Raw genomic sequence first — 17070 nt, 5'->3', positions numbered from 1 at the left:
TGCTGTTCCCAGTGATAGTGATTTTCCTGCCATCCCCAGTGAATGATGAAACCAAGTAACAAAGTAAGCAACATTTCTTTTTAAAAACAGGAAATTTCAGTTAGCTTTTGCCTCTCCTATTTGTTTATGTACACACAGAAATGCATAGAATCATAGAACCCTACAGTACAGAAGTAGGCCATTTGGTCCATCGAGTCTGCACTGACCCCAATCCCACCCAGGCCCTATCTCCATAACCCCATGCATTTACCCTAGATAGTCCCCCTGACACTAAGGGTCAATTTAGCATGACCAATCCACCTAACCCGCACATCTTTGGACTGTGGGAGGAAACCGGAGCACCCGGAGGAAACCCACGCAGACACGGAGAGAACGTGCAAACTCCACACAGACAGTGACCCAAGCCGGGAGTCGAACCTGGGTCCCTGGCACTGTGAGACAGCAGTGCTAACCACTGTGCCATCGTGCCACCCACCACTCAGATAATCACATAATCCTTGTGCAAATAGTTAATTAAAAATGCTCAAAGATCCAACTTTTCCAGAAAGGAGTAGAGCTTCTTAAATAGTCGAGCGAGGGGCAATTACAGGCAAATACTTATGGAACTGCCCAAAATAGTCAGCGTGTTCAATACAATTTAAGTCTGTAAGGCATTGTAATTGATGCTTTGATGATGTAAAAGTCAATGATATCTGGACAATTTAGGCAGCAGCTCAGGATCAGCAGGAATAGTTGGTCATTGCTGTCATTACAACATAACACCAATAGTTACAAATGTTGGAAAATGATGCAAAGGAAACATTTCTCCAGCACTTTTCAAAACTTCAAGATGTCACAACACACTTTTCAGCCAATGGTGTGCTGATTTTTGAAGTGCAGTCGCTCTTGTATAGCAGGATATAACCCCAGTGGCAGCACCGTGATTAGATGCTTGTGTTTCTATAAAGGCTAATGGTCGTCATCTCATGGCTCCATCCCACCATTCCCATCTGGAAGCAGTAAGTCAGGTAAATGTGAGATCACTCTCCTCTCACTCACCTTAATAATGATCTCAGTTTTCCCATCCACATCCTCAGCAGAATGAAATGGCACCTGGTTCTGGTACTGGTTTAGACTCTACATTTTACAGAAAACAGACCATCAGAGAAACACCTCACTTAATGTCAACTTTGAGCCAAACCTTTGAAACATGGTTTTAAACATCCCATGTCATACACATTCCTCATTAACTTCACCACCTTGTTATCTCCATCCCCTCTGGTTAACCTGGTGACTCAGGGGCTGACATTCCCCTCCCCTCCCCCTTCCAATCACTTTAGTGGAAAAGTACAAAACAGAAGGTCGACATTTTGGGCTGATTTTTTTTCCCCACTAAAATTACTGATGGGAGGCAACTTGCCCTATTAATTATTTAGCCCACCAAAGAGCAAGAGCAGGCCCGTAGGTTTATCGAGGCAAAAGGTGGCAGAGAGTGGGGAAGTTATGTCTTAACAGAGGCAAATGTTAGGAGATATTAAGGCCAGCAAAGGTGAAAGCTTTGTCACTGAATGGATACAGGAGAATGGGGATTCACAGGAGGCCACAGAAGGAGATGGAGGAGGATTTTATATTTGAACATTTGAGCACCATCAGCTAGTGTAGAGCAGTGAGGGACAGCAAGTTGGTGAATGGATCTTAGGGGCAATCAGATGCTGGGATCTATTCTGGATGATTTGGAGGTCATGATGTGGAGATGCCGGCGTTGGACTGGGATAAACACAGTAAGAAGTCTCACAACACCAGGTTAAAGTCCAACAGGTTTATTTGGTAGCAAAAGCCACGAGCTTTCGGAGCGCTGCTCCTTCGTCAGGTAAGTGGGAGTTCTGTTCACAAACAGGGCATATAAAGACACAAACTCAATTTACAAAATAATGGTTGGAATGCGAGTCTTTACAGGTAATCAAGTCTTAAAAGTACAGACAATGTGAGTGGAGAGAGGGTTAAGCACAGGTTAAAGAGATGTGTATTGTCTCCAGCCAGGACAGTTAGTGAGATTTTGCAAGCCCAGGCAAGTCATGGGGATTACAGATAGTGTGACATTGTTTGCAGTTTTGGTCTCCTTTTCTGAGAAAAGATGTTCTTGCTCTCGAAGGCGTGCAGCGAGGGTTTACCAGGCTGATTCCGGGAATGATGGGGCTGATGTATGAGGAGAGATTGACTAGGTTCGGATTGTTTTCGCTGGAGTTCAGACGAATAAGGGGGATCTCATAGAGACTTATCGAAATCTAACAGGACTACACAGGGTAGATGCAGGGAGGATGTTCCCGATGGTGGAGGAGTCCAGAACCAGGGGTCACAGTCTGGGGATACAGGGTAGACCATTTAGGATGGAGGTGAGGAGACATTTCTTCACCCAAAGAGTGATGAGCCTGTGGAATTCACTACCACAGGAAGTAGTTGATGCCAAAACATTGAATGTACTCAAGAGGTGGCTAGTTATAGCACTTGGGCTGAACTAGATTAAAGGTTATGGGGAAAAAGCAGGATTAGGCTATTGAGTTGGATGATCAGCCATGATCGTAATGAATGGTGTAGCATGCTCAAAGGGCCAAATGGCCTCCTCCTGCTCCTATCTTCTATGTTTCTATGACAGCATGTGAATGAGAAATAGGAGTGGACCAAAGATACAATAAGAGACAGCAAATTGGTGAATGGACCTTAGGGGCAATCAGATGCTGGGACCTATTCTGGATGACTTGGAGGTTGCAGAAGGATACCAGAGTTGAGGGAGCTAAGAGGGAAGACATTACAAGAAGCCATGTCTGGAGGTGATGAGAAGATGTTGAAGGCTTTCAGCAGCAGTGGAGGTGTTACAGGGCAAAGGAAATAATGCTACAAAGCTAGAAATCATCAGTCTAGCAGAGTGGGGCAAGAGGGAGAGGGCCAGAGGAGTGGGATAGTGGGGAGCAATGAAGATTCCCCACCCCCACCAAACCTCAGTTCTTGCTGGTCAGTTGGGTTGGGATTGCAGCAGAGATCTAGTCATGGGTTGGGTGGGGGTTGGTGTCCTCGGTCTTGAACTGGTGTCTCTGATTGAGGCAGGATCGTGGATTAGCTCCAGGCTTCTACATCCCCCAGATTCTCTGGCCACATGGTACAGTCGAATCCTCTGATTAACATTGGGGTCTGTGTTTACAGAGATTGTCCTGGCTGCTGTATCACGTACTTCACTTGCCATGAAGCAATGTTGACACCACTCACCCCTTTCCTCTCACGTTCTGCCTGGAGCTTGGCTTGTGCAATGGCTCCGTCTTTTGAAGCGATGCTGGCTTGCTTTGCTTGCTCAATCAGTGTCTTCAGCTGCTGGGCTGTGGCCATCAATGAGTTGACCATTTCTTCTAGGTAGAGCCAGCTACGCTGCTCAGCTACCTCCAACCCATTCAAGGCTGTGGGTGAGATGGCTTTGGTCGGGGTGGAAGGAGTTGGCACTGCAAGGGCAGGGAGCGAGGTTAACACTATGGAAAGCAAAAGGAAGAAGATGGTAAATCAAACCTCTCAGACATCATTATCCAGAGATATGAAGTCATTACAGTGTTTCAAAATTGAGCGCAACAGTCTGACCATGCCCTGAGCCTAGTGACTTGTATCAACCAATACTCAATGTGGATGGAATCACAGAACCACTCAACAGGTCTGTGTCCATCCTGTACCCTTGCACAGCAACACCCTGCCCTTCTTAGCCCATCACCATTGCCCCTTCCTTACTCATGACTCACCCTGTGTTCCCTCCTCAAACTCACTGATGCTCTTTGAAGTGTGTGTATCTGGGCTGGCAGCTGCTCCCAGTGATGTCGGTGAGACAGACTGTGGAGATGACCGTGAGGGTCCTGTTGTATTCGTTTCCACCTGTGTTTGTGATCGTCCTGTGAAGAGATGAGCTCCTGTTATAGACTTTAAGCTCACAGCGTCAAAACGGACACCTTGCACATTGTCCATACAATGACAGAACTTGCTGTGTTTTACGTTGTACCAAACAAAAGTGTAAGTCGCAATCATGTTGCCAATCACTCTGCCTACCTTGAGTACCGTCGTCTCCACAGACTTCAGAAACCCCCAGCCCCGTACGGCCTCCCTGCCTGTGAGCCTCGTGCCCTTGTAGGGGGTAAGGGGTTTTATTTGCTGCGTCCCACCACCAATCTCGACAGGGCTGTGTCTGGTGAAGGCCATCCTCTGCACAGAAAGAACAGAATGCATTGCCTGAGAATGATGAATATCCTGTAACTCAGTGTAAACCCTCATGTGTGTCGGAATGAAGCACAAAATGCCTCTTGTAGCTGAAAATGGGGAAACAGGGTGAGTGTACTTCTGTTGGACTTGCTTTGCTCAGTTAACCAGCAATTAGTCCCAGTTAACATTCATCAGCTTTGCCTTTTCGGAAACAAAAGCAAACGACTGTGGTTGCTTGAAATCTGAAATATTACCAGAAAATACCAGAAATATTCAGCAGCTCAGACAGCATCTAGGGACATGAAAACAGCTAATGTTTCAAGTCGATGACTTTAAAAATTTACAGACTTTAAACAAGTACAGAGGCAGGGGAGATGGAACAGGCGTGCATAGAAGAAAAAGAAACATCTGTGGTAGAGAGATTTATGACTGCGGTTCTTTACGGGTATTCGAATGATACGCGTTCTTGTCGGTGCACGACAGTGAGAGACCATCAGCTTAGAATAAAATTTGTCTCCTGTACCAACAGAGACCATGGTTCAGGGTTCTCTCCAACAAAGCTGCACCTATTAAAAATCTTGGTGCTATAGGTCAAGGTAACATTGGCCCTGGTAATGGAGGCCCTGGTGTGGTTGGCATCAATGATTTAGATTTTAAAAACTGTAAGCTTTGTAAGAAAATCAGACAATAAACAAAATTAAGACCATAGTGGTGGCACGGTGGCACAGCGATTAGCACTGCTGCCTCACAGCGCCAGGGACCCAGGTTCGATTCCAGCCTTTGGTCACTGTCTGTGTGAAGTTTGCACTTTCTCCCCATGTCTGCATGAGTTTCCTCTGGGTGCTCTGGTTTCCTCCCACAGCCCAAAGTTGCTCCTAAGTGTCCAAGATATGCAGGTTAGGTGGATCGGCCATACTAAATTGCCCCAGAGTGTCCAAAGATGTGCAGGTTCGGTGGATTGGCCACGATTAATGCGTGGTGTTATGGGCAAAGAGTGCGGGATTGGGCCTAGGTAGGGTGCTCTTTCAGAGGGTCAGTGCAGGCTTGATGGGCCAAATAGCCTCTTCTGCACTATTGGGATTCTATAGACAATCAACCAGCTTCCAAAATAAAAACAGAGAACACTGGAAACGTATGGGGCTTTCAGTGTCTGTCACACAACGATAGAGAACAGGAGGCCATTTGCCCAAAGTGCCAATACTTCGAAAGACCTGATCAAAGATTCCCAATTTCCTGCTCTTTCCCTGTAGCCTTGAATTTTTTTCCTTTCCAAGCATTGATTGAACTTAGTTCTTTACCCCAAATATAACCTGCTCCTCTCTTTACAGGTGCCGAGTACTTTCGGCTTCTGATGCCCTGTTTGTACACTGTTATGGTGGAACAATCTGGAACTGAGTAATAATTAAGAATAACCTGAGGATTCACTCTGTCTGCTCCTATACAGACAGCACAGACTCATGGCCAAAATATACAAATTAACAACTCCCTGGCATGTGCACTATTTTATGATAAAACATTACAAATCATTTTAATTAATGCTAAGCTATGTCTGAGATCCAGTGGATTGTGTGGACACCTTTAAAGAAAATTGTTCAACCAGGATAATTTCAGTCATTGAGTGACTGAGCACCAAAGTTCATTAATGTTCTTGTTGCTGGGAAGCTCAGAGGCGACATGCTCAGGAGTCTGTGAAATCTTCTTCCAATGCCAAGAATTTTTTAAATTCAATCTGTTTTGACCTTAGTTCTGTACCGAACACTAAGCAGTCTTAATGAGTTAAATGCGCTTAATGTAGACTTCCAAAAAAATCAACGTAGCCCGAAAGCAGCAATGTCAGCAGAAACAATGCCGCAGGAAAATCAACACTGAGGCACTAAAGACCTTGATAAGAGAGCCTTACTCAGCCAACATCTCTCTGCCTTTGTTTTTAATGACAAAGCCAACTCCATGCAGACGGCAATCTTTTCTGCTTTACCTTTCCAGGGGAAGGTGTAACGGCCACCCTGCTCCCCAGGTTGGCCTTCCCCTGCCGGCTGGTCTCGCTTAGAGTGGAGAGGTCAATGTCAAAACGCCTGAGCTCCCAAGCAATGATAGCAGTACGCCATTTTGGTCTGTCACATGAGGGTCCTAACGTTCCAGGTCCCAAACTTAATTTTAAGTGATGGAAGATGCCTGCACGAGTTCTTTTAACATAGTGTGGCTGTTGTATACTAGCTACCATACAGGCTTGACGGACCAAGGCCTCAGTCCAATGGCAAGGGCGTTCAAGAGTTCTGGAGACAAGGCTCCATTGTATAGGCCTGTGACATACAAGCACACATACTCCTACTGTCCTCCTTTCTCCTCTCACAGGACCTATTTCCCTGGGATTCATAAAGGGTGGTGGTCGACTCTGAGCTCATGAATCGAGCTCAGAGTCAAGCTCTGGGACAGCCATAGTATTAGAGGGTTGGATGGAGAGAAATTTGTTGAGTGTATTCAGGAGGAATTTCTCATTCAGTATGTGGATGGCCCGACTAGAGAGGGGGCAAAACTTGACCTCCTCTTGGGAAATAAGGAAGGGCAGGTGACAGAAGTGTTAGTGAGGGATCACTTTGAGACCAGTGACCATAATTCTATTGGTTTTAAGATAGCTATGGAGAATGATAGGTCTGGCCCAAAAGTTAAAATTCTAAATTGGGGCAAGGCTAATTTTGATGGTATCAGGCAGGAACTTTCAAAAGTTAATTGGGGGAATCTGTGGGAAGGCAAAGGGACGTCTGGTAAGTGGCACGCTTTGAAAAGTGTGTTAACTAGGGTTCAGGGTAAGCACATTCCTCTTAGAGTGAAGGGCAAGGCTGGCAGAAGTAGGGAATCCTGGATGACTCGGGATATTGAGGCCCTGGTCAAGAAGAAGAAAAAGGCACATGACACGCATAGGCAGCTGGGATCAAGTGAATCCCTTGAAGAGTATAGGGAGTGTAGGAGTAGAGTTGAGAGAGAAATCAGGAGGGCAAAAAGGGGACACGAGATTGTTTTGGCAGATAAGACAAAGGAGAATCCAAAGAGCTTCTACAAATACATAAAGGGCAAAAGAGTAACAAGGGAGAGAATAGGGCCCCTTAAGGATCAACAAGGTCATCTATGTGCGGATCCACAAGAGATGGGTGAGATCCTAAATGAATATTTCTCATCAGTATTTAGTGTTGAGAAAAGCATGGATGTTAGGGAACTTGGGAAAATAAATAGTGATGTCTTGAGGAGTGTACATATCACAGAGAAGGAGGTGCTGGAAGTCTTACAGCGCATCAAGGTAGATAAATCCCCGGGACCTGATGAAGTGTATCCCAGGACATTGTGGGAGGCTAGGGAGGAAATTGCGGGTCTCCTAGCTGTGATATTTGAATCATTGATAGTCACGGGTGAGGTGCCTGAAGATTGGAGAGTGGCAAATGTTGTGCCTTTGTTTAAAAAGGGCTGCAGGGAAAAGCCTGGGAACTACAGGCCAGGGAGCCTCACATCTGTGGTGGGTAAATTGTTGGAAGGTATTTTGAGAGACAGGATCTACAGGCATTTAGAGACGCAACTATTGATTAGGGACAGTCAGCATGGCTTTGTGAATGGAAAATCATGTCTCACAAATTTGACTGAGTTTTCTGAAGGGGTAACCAAGAAGGCAGATGAGATCCATGTTGATGTTGTCTACATGGACTTTAGCAAGGCCTTTGACAAGGTACCGCATGGTAGGTTGTTACATAAGGTTAAATCTCACGGGATCCAGGGTGAGGTATCTAAATAGATACAAAATTGGCTTCTTGACAGAAGCCAGAGGGTGGTTGGAGAGAGTTGTTTTCCAAACTGGAGGCCTGTGACCAGTGGTGTGCCTCAGGGGTCAGTGCTAGGTCCACTGTTATTTGTCATTTATATTAATGATTTGGATGAGAATATAGGAGGCATGGTTAGTAAGTTTGCAGATGACACTAAGATTGGTGGCACAGTGGACAGTGAAGAAAGTTATCTCCAATTGCAATGGGATCTTGATCAATTGGGCCAGTGGGCTGACGAATGGCAGATGGAGTTTAATTTAGACAAATGCGAGGTGATGCATTTTGGTAGATTGAACCAGGGCAGGACTTACTCAGTTAATGGTAGGGCATTGGGGAGAGTTACAGAACAAAGAGATCTAGGGGTACATGTTCATAACTCCTTGAAAGTGGAGTCACAGGTGGACAGAGTGGTGAAGACGACATTCGGCATGCTTGGTTTCATCGGTCAGAACATTGAATACAGGAGTTGGAATGTCTTGTTGAAGTTGTACAAGACATTGGTAAGGCCACACTTGGAATATTGTGTGCAATTCTGGTCACCCTATTATAGAAAGGATATTATTAAACTAGAAAGAGTGCAGAAAAGATTTACTAGGATGCTACCCGGACTTGATGGATTGAGTTATAAGGAGAGGCTGGATAGACTGGTACTTTTTTCGCTGGAGCGTAGGAGGCTGAGGGATGATCTTATAGAGGTCTATAAAGTAATGAGGGGCACAGATCAGCTAGATAGTCAATATCTTTTCCCAAAGGTAGGGGAGTCTAAAACTAGAGAGCATAGGTTTAAGGTGAGAGGGGAGAGATACAAAAGTGTCCAGAGGGGCAATTTTTTCACACAGAAGGTGGTGAGTGACTGGAACAAGCTGCCAGAGGCAGTAGTAGAGGCGGGTACAATTTTGGCTTTTAAAAAGCATTTAGATAGTTACATGGGTACGATGGGTATAGAGGGATATGGGCCAAATGCGGGCAATTGGGATTAGCTTAGGGGTTTTTTAAAAAAAGGGCGGCATGGACAAGTTGGGCCGAAGGGCCTGTTTCCATGCTGTAAACCTCTATGACTATGAGGGTGGCACCTACCTGTGGATCCGTTTGGAAAAATTTGATTCCATTCGGCATGCAGCAGCCTGAGTGCCACTTTACACTGGGTCCTCCGCCCTCCACCCATCCTCCTCCACACTAGGTCTGCCGCCCTCCTCCAGTCCTCCTCCACACTGGGTCCTCCGCCCTCCTCCCATCCTCCTCTACACTGGGTCCTCCGCCCTCCTCCCATCCTCCTCCACACTGGGTCTGCCACCCTCCTCCTATCCTCCTCCACACTGGGTCCTCCGCCCTCCTCCCATCCTCCTCCACACTAGATCCGCCTCCCTCCTCCTCTAGTGCTCCTCCACATTGGGTCTGCTGCCCTCCTCCCATCTTCCTCCAAACTGGGTCCGCCGCCCTCCTCCAGCCCTCCTTCACATTGGGTCCGCCGCTGCTCTCTTCCCGCCCTCCTCCAAACTGGGTCCACTGCTTTCCTCCTGCACTGTCTACACTCGGTCCACCACGCTGCTCTACACTGCGTTCACAACTCTCCTCACACGCTGCCTCCACACTGAGTCCATTGCTCTCCTCCTGCGCTGCTCTACACTGAGCTCGTTGCCCTCCTCCACAGTGGGAGAGGGTGTGGGGTTTGGGAAGGGGAGGGGGAGCAGTGTGGGGAGGAGAGTGCAGGGAGGTGGCACGTGGAGCAGGGAGAGAGCATGGGAAGAGGGAGAGGGCATGGGGAGCGGGAGTGGACAGAGGGGCCCCATGGAGCAGGTATTGGGAGACAGAGGGGGAGGGAAGGGAAAAAGAGGGGGGGAAGGGAGAGAGGGGTAAGTGAGAGGGGGGAGAAGGAGAGGGAGGGACAAAGGGAGGGAGGGACAAAGGGAGGGGGGAGAAAGGGAGGCGGGAGGAGGGGAGGCGGGAGGAGGGGAGGCGGGAGGAGGGGAGGCGGGAGGAGGGGAGGCGGGAGGAGGGGAGGCGGGAGGAGGGGAGGCGGGAGGAGGGGAGGCGGGAGGAGGGGAGGCGGGAGGAGGGGAGGCGGGAGGAGGGGAGGCGGGAGGAGGGGAGGCGGGAGGAGGGGAGGCGGGAGGAGGGGAGGCGGGAGGAGGGGAGGCGGGAGGAGGGGAGGCGGGAGGAGGGGAGGCGGGAGGAGGGGAGGCGGGAGGAGGGGAGGCGGGAGGAGGGGAGGCGGGAGGAGGGGAGGCGGGAGAAGGGGAGGCGGGAGAAGGGGAGGCGGGAGAAGGGGAGGCGGGAGAAGGGGAGGCGGGAGAAAGGGAGGCGGGAGAAAGGGAGGCGGTAGAAAGGGGAGGCGGGAGAAGGGGAGGCGGGAGAAGGGGAGGCGGGAGAAGGGGAGGCGGGAGAAGGGGAGGCGGGAGAAGGGGAGGCGGGAGAAAGGGAGGGGGGAGAAGGGGAGGGGGGAGAAGGGGAGGCGGGAGAAGGGGAGGCGGGAGAAGGGGAGGCGGGAGAAGGGGAGGCGGGAGAAGGGGAGGCGGGAGAAAGAGAGGCGGGAGAAAGGGAGGGGGAGAAAGGGAAAGGAAGAAAGGGGAGGAGGAGAGGGTTTATGGGGATGATTGAAAGAGCTAAGAATGAATGCAGGAAGTGATTGGCAAAGGTGGGAAGAGAGGGAGAGAAAGAGAGAGAGTCTGAGTCAGGGAAATCGGTGTGGGGGCAGTGGGGAGAAACAGAGAGAGCTAATGTTAAACATCCTCCCTTGCCAGGCTTGGAGGATCAAGGTCAGTTATTGTATAATAAAAGCAAATTACTCTTGAGCAGCTATCGTATGCACGACTGTTTTGGAGTCTAAAATGATCTAACTTGGCAAAAGCAGATGATTGGGAAGAGGTGGCAGAGAGACTTTAGCGAGGAGCATTCTGGAAGAAGGCACTGCAGTCACCTTGGCTGTATAGTAGGTAGAGGAAGGACTGGTGTCAAGGAGCGGTTAAGCCCAAGACACGACATGAGTGTTTCCCTCCCTATCTCATCCTCTAACCGAAAAAAAAACTCACTGTGAGGAGGACAAGCAAGGTAAAAGCAAGGTGTGGTCTTGCTCTACTGCAGCAGTGCAGGACACAAGGGAAAGAACTGATTGGTAAGTAGAAAGGTCGGGCAAGTATTTAATAATTTTACTCCTTACTCAGAGGTAATTTCTGTGGTTTATAGGTTGTAACAGTTATATTTGGTAGTAATGAGGACCAGGAAAGAAGGGCCCTCGAGAATTGGATACAATTTGAAACAAAATATCTTTCAAAATTTTAATTTAAAGGGGTAAGTCATGACAGGAGAGCGCCAAGCCGTAGTCTGCTCTTCATGCTCTATGTGGGAGGCCGGGAACGTTTCCAGTGCCCGGGGCCAGCATGAATGCAGGAAGCGCCTCTAGCTGCAGCTTCTGGAAGCTTGCGTTTCGGAGCTGGAGTGACGGCTGGGAGTATCCGCGAGGTGGCGAGTATCGTGGATAGCACATATAGAGAGGTGGTCACACCGCAGGCTCAGACTCCACAGACAGGAAAGGAGTGGGTGACCACCAGGCAGAGCAAGAGAGCTAGGCAGGCAATGCAGGAATCTCCTGTGGCCATTCCCCTACAAAACAGATGTACCATTTTGGATACTATTGAGGGAATGACCTTTCAGGGGAAAACAACAATGGCCAAATTCATTGCACCACGGTTGGTTCTGCTGCAGAGGGGAGGAGTAAAAAGTGTGGGAATGTAATAGTTATAGAGGATTCAATTGTAAGGGGAATAGACAGGCGTTTCTGTGGCCACAAATGGGACTCCAGGATGGTATGTTGCCTCCCTGGTGCTGGGATCAAGGATATCTTGGAGAGGTTGCAGGACATTCTGAAGGGGAAAGGCAAACAGCCAGTGGTCATAGTTTATGTTGGTACAAACAACATAGGTAAAATAAAGGTCCTAAAAGCAGAATACAGGGAGCTAGGAAGCAAGCTGGAAAGTAGAACCTCAAATGGAATGATCTCAGGGTTACTACCTGTGCCACGTGCTAGTCAGGGTAGAAACAGCAGGACACATGGGATGAATATGTGGATGAATAGATGGTGTGAGGGGGAGGGTTTCAGATTTCTAGGGTATTGGGATTGGTTCTGGGGGAGGTGGGACCTGTACAAACTGGACAGGTTACACCTGGGCAGGATCGGGACTGATGTCCTTGGGGGGTACTTGGCTAGAGTGGTTAGGGGGGTTTAAACTAATATGGCAGAGGGATGGGAACCATTGCAAGGATTCAGAGCAGGGGAAATTGAGAACAAGAGGAAAAGACAGTAAGGAGCATAAGGAAAGTGATAGGCAGAGAAATCAAGGGCCAGAGTCAGATAAGGGCCGAGTAAAAAATAGTAGGAAAAGGAAAAAAATGTTAAAAGTGCCCACCTTAAGGTTTTCTACCTGAATGCTCAGAGCATTCAAAACAAAATGGATGAATTAGTTGCACAGATAGATATAAAGGGGTCTGATATAGTTGGCATTATAGAGACATGGCTCCAAGGTGAGCAAGGATAGGAACTAAACATTGAGGTCTATTCAGTGTTTAGGTAGGACAGACATAAAGGAAAAGGTGGTGGAGTTGCATTGTTGATTAAAGATGGTATTGATATGATATTGAGGAAAGATATTAGCATTGGTGATGTGGAATCTGTATGGGTCGAATTAAGAAACAACAAGGGGCAAAAAACATTGGTGTGGGTGGTATACAGACCACCAAACTGCAGTGGTAACATTGGGAAAAGTATTAGACAGGAACTCAGAGATGGATGTGTTAAAGGAACATCTGTGATTATGCGTGACTTTAATCTGCATATAGATTGGGAGAGTCAAATTAGTCACAGTACAATAGAGGAGGAATTTATGGAATGCATAAGGGGTGGTTTTCTGGAGCAATATGTTGAGGAACCAACAAGGGAACAGGCCATCTTGGACTGGGTGTTGTACACTGAAAGGATTAGTTGGCAATCTAGTTATGAGAGCCCTTGGAGACGAGTGACCACAATACGGTAAAATTCTTTGTCAAGGTGGATGGTGATGTAGTTGATTTTGAGACAAGGGTCCTGAATCTCAATAAAGGTAACTATGATGGTATGCGGCATGAATTGGCCATGGTGGACTGGGAAACATTACTGAAAGGAAAGACAGTGGACAGGCAATGGCAGGCATTTAAAGAACGAATAGGTGAACTCCAGAAGTTGTTTATTCCTGTTTGGCATGAGTGTGGTCAGGGAAGGTAAGGCAATTGTGGCCAAACCATGGCTTACAAAGGAAATTAGAAATAGTATCAGATTCAAGGAAGAAGCATACAAATTGGCAAGAAAAAGCAATAGGCCTGAGGATTTGGAGCAGTTTAAAATTCAGCAAAAGAGATTGATTAAGAGGTGAAAAAGAGAGTATGAAAGTAAGCCAGCAGGGAACATAAAAACTGACTGTAAAAGTTTCTATAGGCATGTTAAGAGAAATAGATTGGCAAAAACTAATGTAGGCCCCTTACAGTCAGAAACGGGAGAATTCATAACAGGAAATAAAGAAATGGCTGAGGAATTAAATTTGTACTTTGCTTCAGTCTTCACAAAGGAAGGCATGAATAATGTACCAGAAGTGCTGAGAGGAACAAGTTTTAGAGAGGAGCTGAAGGAAATCAGCATTAGTAGAGAAGTGGTTTTGGGGAAATTAATGGGACTGAGGGTGGATAAATCTCCAGGTCCTGATAATCTTCATCCCAGAGTACTTAACGAAGTGGCCAGGGAAATAGTAGATCCATTGGTGGTTATTTTCCAAAATTCTTTGGACTCTGGAATAGCTCCTATAGATTGCAGGGTAGCTAATGTAAGCCCACTATTCAAAAAGGGATGTAGAGAGAAAACAGGAAACTATAGGCCAGTCAGCCTAAAGTTGGTACTGGAGAAGTTGTTAGAGTCTATTATCAAGGGTTTCAAACTCAACATTTGGAAGGCAATGGTATAATCAGACAAAGTCAGCATGAATTTACAATAGAGAAATCATGCTTGACGAATCTATTGGAAAGGGTCCAGGGGAGGTTCACAAGAATGATCCCTGGAATGAAGAGCTTGTCGTATGAGGAACGTTGAGGACTCTGGGTCTGTACTCGTTGGAGTTTAGAAGGATGAGGGGGGGATCTTATTGAAACTTACAGGATACTGCAAGGCCTGGATAGAGTGGACGTGGAGAGGATGTTTCCACTAGTAGGAAAAACTAGAACCAGAGGGCACAACCTCAGGCTTAAGGGACGATCCTTTAAGAGGAGGAATTTCTTCAGCCAGAGAGTGGTGAATCTGTGGAACTCTTTGCCGCAGAAGGCTGTGGAGGCCAGGTCATGAAGTGTTATTAAGACAGAGATAGATAGGTTCTTGATTAATAAGGGGATCAGGGGTTATGGGAAAAGGCAGGAGAATGGGGATGAGAAAAATATCAGCCATGATTGAATGGCGGAGCAGACTCAATGGGCCGAGTGGCCTAATTCTGCTCCAATGTTTTTTTGTCTTACTGGAATTCTTTGAGGATGTAACTAGTAGAGTTGACCAAGGAGATCAAGTGGATGTGGTTTATTTAGACTTTCAGAAGGCTTTCGACAAAGTCTCACAAAACAGACCACTATGTAAAGTTAAAGCACATGGGACTGTAGGTAAAGTCTTGAGATGGATAGAAAGCTGGTTAGCAGATAGGAAGCAGATTGGTAGTCAGTGACTACTGGGGTTCCGCAGGGATCTGTGCTAGGACCCCAGCTGTTCACATTATATATTAATGATTTGGAAGAGGGAACTGAATGTATTATCTCCAAAGTTGCAGATGATACAAAGTTGGGTGGGAGGGTAAGCTGTGAGGAGGATGCAGAGATGCTTCAGCGTGATTTAGACAGGCTGAGTGTGTGGGCATGTGCATGGCAGATGCAGTATAATGTGGATAAATGTGAGGTTATCCACTTTGGTAGCAAAAATAAGAAGACAGATTATTACTTGAATGGATGTAAATTGAGAGAGGTAGATACTCAACGAGACCTTGGAGTCCTCGTGCATCAGTCGCTGAAAGCAAGCATGCAAGTGCATCGGGCAAATGGTATGTTGGCCTTCATAGCAACAGGATGTGAGTATAGGGATAGGGATGTTTTGCTGCAATTGTATAGGCCATTGGTGAGCCCACACAGGGAGTATGGTGCGCAGTTTTGGTGTCCCTATCTGAGGAAGGATTTCCTTGCTATAGAGGGAGTACAGCAAAGGTTTACCAGGCTGATTCCTGGGATGGCAGGTCTGTCATATGAGGAGAACTAAGTTGGTTAGGATTATTGGAGTTTAGAAGAGTGAAAGGGGATCTCATAGAAACTTATAAAATTCTAACAGAGTTAGACAGGGTAGGTTCAGAAAGAATGTTCCCAATAGTGGTCCAGAACTAGGGGTCATAGTTTGAAGATAAGAGGTAAACCTTTTAGAACTGAGGTGAGGAGAAATTTCTTCATCCAGAGGGTGATGAATGTGTGGAATTCACTACCACAGAATGTAGTTGATTTCATCTGATTTCAAGAAGAAATTAGATCTAGCTCTTGGGGCTAAAGGGTCAAGGGATATGGGAGGAAGGGGGGATCAGGATATTGAATTTGATGATCAGCCATGATCAAAATGAATGGTGGAGCAGGCTCGAAGGGCCATATGGCCTCCTCCTGCCTCTAGTTTCTGTGATTGAAACAGGAAGCTTCCTCTGTATATAACTGAAAATCACTCTGTGTACTGCACTTACTCACTAGACTCGGCAGAAATTGAAATGCATCACTGAGCACAGAAATTCAGGGGGGATATGAACAATCTGCAGTAAAGCTATCTGAAGTCATTTGTTCCAGCCCTCATAGATTGTAATTTGCTCGATAAAATCCTGGTGCACATATGGTGCCTTTCATCCGTGATAATTACAAAACATTTACAATTGCTAACTTTAGACTGAAAATTAGCAGAAGATAAGAGAGCAATTAACACAGCGAATGATGCCAGAAAATGATTTAGACAATTTCACTCTTTTCTTTGAGGGTTTGAACTCTGCGGTTTATAAAAAGCTGCTGTTTATTAGTAGAATGGTGATGAACTACAATCTCTCAGCCACTTCAGCAGCGCCCAGGAAGAGTATAGCTCCTGAAAGGCAGCTCTCTCTGATCTGCTGTCTACCTGTCACTCTCCCCAGCCTGGCAAAAATTACAGATCAAACTCACTGAAGCAGCTCGCCACTGGGCCAGAAAGCAAAGCTTTTCCAGTGAATCCACCAATGAGTCAGTGATGAATCAGAGGCCTTTTAAACATTTAAAAATCAGTTCAATAGATGCAGCAATTAGAACATAGAAAAACTACAGCACAAACAGGCCCTTCGGCTCACAAGTTGCGCCGGTCATGTCCCTACCTACCTAGGCCTATATATAGGCTTACCTCTAACCCTCAATCTTATTAAGTCCCATGTACTCATCCAGAAGTCTCTTAAAAGACCCTATCGAGTTTGCCTCCACCACCACTACCGTGAAAATCCCCTTGTCACCACACTCCAGTGTCTGTTCGGGTACACTGAGGGAGAATTTAGCATGGCCAATGCACCTAACCAGCACGTCTTTCTGACTGTGGGAGGAAACCGGAGCACCCGGAGGAAACCCATGCAGACACGAGGGGAATGTGCAGACTCCGTACAGACAGTGACCCAAGGCTGGGAATCGAACCCGGATCCCTGGCGCTGTCAGGCAGCAGTGCTAACCACAGTGCCACCGTGCCGCCCTGGCAATGGGGTGAGCACACAGGATTAACAGTACTGTCCAAGTGAGGATAAACACCAACACACGTCCGGCTGAGCCAAATGACTAGTCTCGTACCTGAACAGGCGCCAGAGTATAACTTCAAGCCCATTAATAAATAAACTTTAAACTTTAAAGTCTAATCCGACTCGGCAAAGTTGAAACTGGGTGTCAATTTGTAAACACTGTAGGTGCCTTTTGTCGTAACTCAAACTTCATAAGTCGGGCACTGTCTGTACAAACATTTAAACTGAAAATTGAG

The 17070-nt window shown here is 46.9% G+C and overlaps 1 protein-coding gene across 4 annotated transcripts in view; it reads right to left on the bottom strand.

Moving 5' to 3' along the window:
• The window catches only part of LOC144498921 (deformed epidermal autoregulatory factor 1 homolog), an 82637-nt gene that overhangs the window by 11031 nt on the left and 54536 nt on the right, over positions 1-17070 (bottom strand). For 2 of the 4 annotated variants that reach the window (XM_078220827.1, XM_078220830.1), the window contains 4 exons: positions 4057-4209; positions 3756-3902; positions 3241-3494; positions 1039-1116 (listed from right to left, as the gene is read on the bottom strand). In XM_078220827.1, coding sequence (XP_078076953.1) covers positions 1039-1116; positions 3241-3494; positions 3756-3902; positions 4057-4209 — 632 coding nt within the window. Of the gene's footprint in view, positions 1-1038; positions 1117-1785; positions 1863-3240; positions 3495-3755; positions 3903-4056; positions 4210-17070 lie in introns of those variants that run through there. The other 2 variants (XM_078220828.1, XM_078220829.1) reach the window with 2 other exon arrangements.

Source organism: Mustelus asterias, chromosome 9 (assembly GCF_964213995.1).
Source record: "Mustelus asterias chromosome 9, sMusAst1.hap1.1, whole genome shotgun sequence".
NCBI lineage: Eukaryota > Metazoa > Chordata > Chondrichthyes > Carcharhiniformes > Triakidae > Mustelus > Mustelus asterias.
Note: the sequence above shows the minus strand (reverse complement) of the source record. Positions and strands in the feature narration are given on the sequence as shown.